General features: G+C 48.7%; 1 protein-coding gene across 3 annotated transcripts in view; it reads right to left on the bottom strand.

The window, feature by feature from the left end:
- Positions 1-4,129, bottom strand: part of PDK1 (pyruvate dehydrogenase kinase 1) — a 27,901-nt gene extending 23,772 nt beyond the window's left edge. Inside the window, exons 1-2 of one of the 3 annotated variants that reach the window (XM_023507547.1) lie at positions 3,871-4,129; positions 1,055-1,196 (exon numbers count right to left, since the gene is read on the bottom strand). In XM_023507547.1, the coding sequence (XP_023363315.1) occupies positions 1,055-1,196; positions 3,871-4,063 (335 nt within the window). In that variant the 5' untranslated portion in view covers positions 4,064-4,129. The remainder of the gene's footprint in view (positions 1-1,054; positions 1,197-3,870) is intronic. The other 2 variants (XM_003800877.3, XM_023507548.1) reach the window with 2 other exon arrangements.
- Positions 4,130-6,373: the final 2,244 nt, after the last annotated feature.

Genomic DNA, 6,373 nt, shown 5'->3' with positions numbered 1-6,373 from the left:
CAGGAGACTTGCTTGAGCCCAGGAGTTGGAGGTTGCTGTGAGCTGTGATGCCATGGCACTCTACCCAGGGGGATAGCTTGAGGCTCTGTCTCAAAAACAAAAAAACCTAACTATCACATACTTGGACTAGTTAGCATCTGACAGCTATTATTATATAGAAGTCATCTGAGGTTAGATCTGTTTCTCCCACAGCTATAATACCTACAAAAGGAAAACTAGGATCACCATAGGTCACAATCGGGAAGCGTCTCACAGCTGAATTTTTTCCATTTAAGACTTAACTCTGGGCAACTTCTGTTTGAAATGTACAGTACTTAAGAGAATAACACTTTTAAATTAACAACGTTAAACAACAAAGCCTTGTACAGATGAGTGTACACCATGTATGCTCATTTTGGAGAACAGATCAGTTTCTATACAATTCCAATAACTTGTCATTGTTTTTAAACAGAGTACAAGTTTTAACTTCTATGATTTATAAAAAGATATACTTCAATAAATTCAGTTAATTAAATACTGTACAGCTATCCCCTTTAATGCATTTTATCATTCTGACTACAGCATGGTGGAGTTCAGATAGACAAATCTGGGTCTGAACCCCAGCCCCACTCTCAGTGGTTATCACCTTGGGCAAAGGACTTAACCTTTGTGTGCCCCAGTTTCCTTATCTGTAAAATGGAGATAATAATACCTACTACACAGGGTTGTTGAAGAATTAATTGTAAGGGATACAAATACCTAGCAATCAGCAAATGGTATTTTTCTTATAAGATCCCTGCAGATTTAATAATACAAATCTTAGAATGTACTAAAATTTAGTATTTTAGTGCAGTTCTGGAGTTCTGATTGGTTTTCTCAAAATCAAGGAGCGGCAGATCTGGTCAAGGATCCAGAGCACAAGCTCAGACACACCAACAAAGGAAAAAAGGAAAAAAATAAGGAGGAATACTGCTGCTACCTTAAGATTCCACTGAAGAGTAAAAAGGCATTTGCTGTAACCTTGAGTAAAGTCCACAAATTCACTGAAATTGCAAACAAAAGATGGGCATCTTACCAGCTTTGTACCAATTGAACGGAAGGCGTCCTGAGAAGATTGTCTGGGAGGAGACTTATTTCTTTCATTATATTTGCCAATCTAACAGGCAACTCTTGCCGCAGAAACATAAATGAGGTCTTTTCGCAAGCGTTCACCGATCCTGAAACCAAACGTGAGAAGTAAAGCAGTACGTAGAAGCCATAAGGACACAAGAGAAGTCCCGGGATAAGGAGAAATAGGGAGTTATCTGGCAAGGCCAGAGTGGTACAATCACCCTGAAAGGGCGGGGAATAGAAGGCAAAGATACCCATGCCAGAGGGAGGCAAGGATGAGATAACCCCACCTCAAGTTATAAAAATCCAGAACGATCTTCCAACTCCTAACATTGCAATGACTGTGTACAATTAAGATACTTTCCGGTCTCCCTTACCTGCATCCGTGCAGTGACTGCCCATCTTTGAACAAAGGTACCTACATATGTCTGAGCAATGCTCAGAGTCTACTTAACAGTAGAACCTGGAAAAATCTATGCTGTTATATACCTTGTTGCTGCTATCATTTAGAATCTGTTTCCCAAACTTCAGGTTTAAAAAGAGTGAATACCTAAGAAACAGGAAAATTTTAGGTGGGTCCAATGAGTGCAGTGGTGTTTGATCCAGTTACAAATTTCTTTGGTTCTTCTCCCCTCCCACTCCTTCACTTAGCCTTGAAAACAAATTTGAAAGGGCGGCGCCTGTGGCTCAAGGAGTAGGGCGCTGGCCCCATATGCCGGAGGTGGTGAGTTCAAAACTGGCCCTGGCCAAAAAAAAAAAATTAAAAAGAGAAACAGGAAAATTTTGATGTGCACATGGGAAGATCCACTGACTCTACATGGAACACTAATTACCATAAGCAAAGAAGCGCTGAGTAGGGATGTCAGACACAGAAACCAAGAGCCACCAACACCTGCTTAGCCACCATCTTCAGGTAGGTTCTATCCAATTCTTTGATTCCTGGAAAGTCAACTGCCTCTTTCTCCGCTTCAATATCAGGATGCTAAACAGAAGAGTTGTGGAATGGCCTTTTGCAAGCAGTTCCACTTGAAGTTAAAATTAAAAGTCTTATTATTACATTTATTTATTTTTGAGACAGAGCGTCAAGCTGTCACCCTGGGTAGAGTGCCGTGGCATTACAGCTCACGACAACCTCCAACTCCTGGGCTTAAGCAATTCTCCTGCCTCCAACTCCCAAGTAGCTGGGACTACAGGTGCCCGCCACTGCTCAGTGCTATCCTGCACCTTTGGTTAGCCTCACCTCTTGCAGCATGTACTGCCAATCCATGTCTCTCATGATCATTTGTGCGGTTGCAACACCCAGCTATTTTTTAGTTGTAGTTGTCATTGTTGCTTGGCAGGCCCAGGCTGGATTTGAACCCGCCAGCTCTGGTGTATGTGGCTGGCACCTTAACCACTTGAGCTACAGGTGCTGAGCCAAAAGTCTTATTTTAATAATGCATTTTTATTTTTCGCTCTGTTGCCCAAGGTAGAATGCAGTGGCTCATCACAACAACCTCACACTCCTGGGCTCAAGTGATCCTCCTGCCTTAGCTTCTGGAGTAGTGGGGACTACTACCATGCCCATCACGACCTAATTTTTCTACTTTTAGTAGAGAAGAGATCTGCTCAGGCTGGTCTTAAAATTCTGGCCTCAAGCAGTCCTCCAGCCTCAGCCTCCCAGAGTGTGCTAAGATTACAGGTGTGATCATCATGCCCTGCTCAATAATAATCTTGCTACTGTAGCAAAGATAACCTTAGCAAAAAACAAGATCGTCAATAGCAGAAATTATAACATTAAAAAGAAATATCTTTCGGTGAAAGTTTCATGGCCTACAAGGCCAAATTAACCTTCATCATACTACAGTCATTTTAAAGTGGAAAAAAAAAAAAACGGAAACAAAAACAAAACAAAACCCTGAAGGCTTTGAGCCAAAAATTTTGCTAGGGCAAGCTACAGATAAAGTTGCCAACCACGCAGGTATCTTTAAGCCCACTCGTGATGTTAGCAACCTAATCGCTCTCACAATGCACAAGATCACTTTTTCTACTCAAACGTTATGACTTCATTGAAGTTTTTTCAGAGTTTTCCCTCTTGCCCTCAATTGCCCCTATTTGGGAAGTCACGGTTTAACGCTTAACTTTGCAGTTCCTTCTGCAATCCGTTGGGCGCTTTCTAGAGAGAAACGGGGTAAAACGTGGTAAACACCACAGCATCTCGTAATCACGCAGTCTACACGTGCTGCAGACGCTTTTGCAGCTGACGAAATGAATGTGCTGTTGGCGGAAACACCTCTTAAGCCACAGCCAAGGAAAACATTCTAAGAAATATTGGGCTAGTTATAACCTGCTTTCCTCGTCATCACGCCAATTCTATACAATGATTATATGCAAAATCGGGCATTTATTTTATCAGTCTGTGCAGGCTCCAAACGCGATTCCCGGAGGGGAGGTGTCACGCTGCGGCCCCTCACCGGGCTCAGGTGCTCCGCTCGGAAGGGGCCTGGCGGCGACCGCGCACCTGCACACGTGCGCGGACAGGCTGGAGCGCTCGCTGCCGCGGCCCTGCCGGCGGGTTTCCAAACAATACGCCGTAAAAAGCCACACGCCGCAGTTGCTTACCCGGAGGTAAGCGCCGGCCCCACCTGGGAGGAAGGAAGTCCCTGAGGCGCAGGGGACGGAAACCTGAAGGAGACGGGGTGCGCCTGGACCCGGAGGAGCCCGCGCCCGCAGGCCTGCTGGGCGGCCGCGGCTCCCCGCCCGGCGCGGCGCACCAAGGCCCGAGGCGCCAGCCGCACTCACCGAAGTCCAGGAACTGCTTCATGGAGAGCGGGGACGGCGAGAAGCGCGCGTAGAAGTCCACCTGGCCCGGAACGCCGCTGGCGGGCGCCGGGCCGGAGCCCGAGTCCGAGCTGAGGCTGCGGCCGGAGCGGGGGCCGGAGGCGAACGGCCCCGGGCCCGAGCCGGCCCCGCGCAGCAGCCGCGCCAGCCTCATGCCGAACCCCGCCGGAGGAGCCGGAGCCCCCGGCGCCAGGTTGCCGCAGGGCGCCACCGGGGGGCGGGACGTGGCGGGCCGCGCCGGTGCTCCCGACCCGTCACCGCCGCGGCCACCGCCCCCTCTCCGGAGCCCGGCCTCCCGGGCCGCAGGGCGGGGCGCAGACAGGGCGGGAGGCGGGGAGAGGGAAGGGGAGGACGCGCGCGGGGACCGCCCCTCCGGAGTCCCGCCCCGCGGAGAGCCGTGGAGACAGCGCGGGGGGTCAGTCCCCGACCTGCGTGGCAGGCGGTGCGTGGGGCCGGCGTCCCCGCGAAGTGGGGCGGCAGCTCCCGGCGCTCTAAAAGGCGAGGCCGCGAGGAGCGTCCCTCGAGCACCCACAAAGCGTGCGGATGCCCGCCTGGTTCGGTCCGCGGTGTCGTGCGCCCCCTTCCCACGATTGGAACAAATCCCATCTTTCTGCTTCCTTTGCCCTCTCGGTCTCAGCCTAAAGGCTCAAGGACAGGGCTGCGCTCCGCGTGTACACCCCGCGATGCCTGCTGCCAGCGCGTTCTGGAAACGCTCCTCTGTCTCACACACACATTTTACAGAAATAAACCCGAGAGCTTCAGGAGCCGGCCCTCGCCAAGCAGGGGTACCTAAAAAGGAATGTTGAACACTGGGGTGTGTGGCCCTAAATGGTATCTCAGCGACTGCAGTCCTAGAGACTTGGCATCCCAACTTGAAGCGTTCCCTGAAGGCACTCGTGGCATGGTCTGCAGAGTACTGAACGGGTCCCACCACTCCCCAGCCCTTCTCTCAGCGGCCTTCTTAGGGCCACAATTTGGTGGCTCCACCCTTTCCCGTTTTCTAAATAGTGAACATAGGACTGGACAATTTCTACTACTGGTTTAATCCCGTGGACAGAGCTGCAGTTAATACTAGAAATCACTTCTGTCCCTTCCCTCCACTGCTGGTGTGCTTTAGATGCAACAAAATTACCAATGGTGTGAAGTTTATCAGTCGGGTAATACAGGTGGGGGGCAGCTACTGGTCTAGAGTAACACTGTACTTCTCCATACTGGACGCAGAGCTGTATAAAAAATACAAGGAATGAGGTAGCCTTGGGTTGTACAAAAATACAAGGAATGAGATGAGAGTCCTTTTTTTAGGCTTAGTCTAAGAGTGTTTTGCATGAAGATGAACAAGGAAGACAGCAAGTGTAGGTGGTTGGGGTGTAAGGGAGAAAAAACGATTTTTTCTTCAAACCTCTTAAGTCCTTAGCTGGAACAGACCCTATAACAAAAGACAGATGAACAAGAGAAAGACAAACCGACGTTTATGAATGTGTATGTCTCGTATGTACCTGGAAGATACTCAGGGAATGAGTAATTCTCAAAAGGTGGCTTTGGATTATAGTTTAAACAGCATCTTCAGCAAAGAACAGGAAATCTGTAGAGAAGTGTCAAAGGAAAAAGACTTTTCAGTCTCTCTTATAAATGGAAATTTCCTTTACTAAAGAACAGAAAAAAAATTTAAAAAGAAAAACTGGTGGCCTGTTTTTAGAGCTTTTCCTGTGTTTGCTGGTTTTCAGTGGCCTTTAGCTCAAAGTAATACATATACCAAAGAGGCATATTTGGGGGGTAACATATTCTGCTACTCTTTGATTACATATTTGCAAATATTAGATAGCCTGCTCATGAAAGAAGGATTCAGTTAGCCTGGACGGGATTGAAGACTTGTGGATGGTACTGCAAGGGGACAGATCTGACTCAACATGGAAGATTTGTCAATGGCGACAGCTAGTTCTCTGTGAAGTGGACAGCCTCAAAGGAGAAGGGGGGTATTAGGCAAGAGTCTCCACAACAGCTCTGAGCTTTATTCAGACAGCTCTGGGAGGAGAGTGCAGAGAAGCAGGGTAGTGTAATGGGAAGAGCTTGGGTTCTGGCTTCAAATCCTGGCTCTGCCAGGTGTTGGCAATATGCCCTTGAGTAAGTTACATAACTTCTCTGAGCCTTCATAGTCTTACCTTAAAAAAAGATGTCTGTCTGTCTGTCTGTCTGTCTCCCTTGGTGGCTGTGACATAAGTAGTACAGCATCGAGGTCACAGGAAAAAGTTCCCCTTTGCTCTCTGAAGGTTAGCTGAAAACTCAGCTTAGAAAAGGCAGATTAGGCTCGGCGCCTATAGCTCAACCGGCTAAGGCGCCAGCCACGTACACCTAAGGCAGTGGGTTCGAATCCCCAGCCCGGACCCGCCAAACATCAATGACAGCTGCAACCAAAAAATAGCTGGGCGTTGTGGCGGGCGCCTGTGGTCCCAGCTACTTGGGAGGC

The sequence above is a fragment of the Otolemur garnettii genome, unplaced genomic scaffold (genome assembly GCF_000181295.1).
Source record: "Otolemur garnettii isolate 467f Iridium unplaced genomic scaffold, OtoGar3 scaffold00187, whole genome shotgun sequence".
Lineage (NCBI taxonomy): Eukaryota > Metazoa > Chordata > Mammalia > Primates > Galagidae > Otolemur > Otolemur garnettii.
This window is presented reverse-complemented; position numbering and strand designations above follow the sequence as displayed.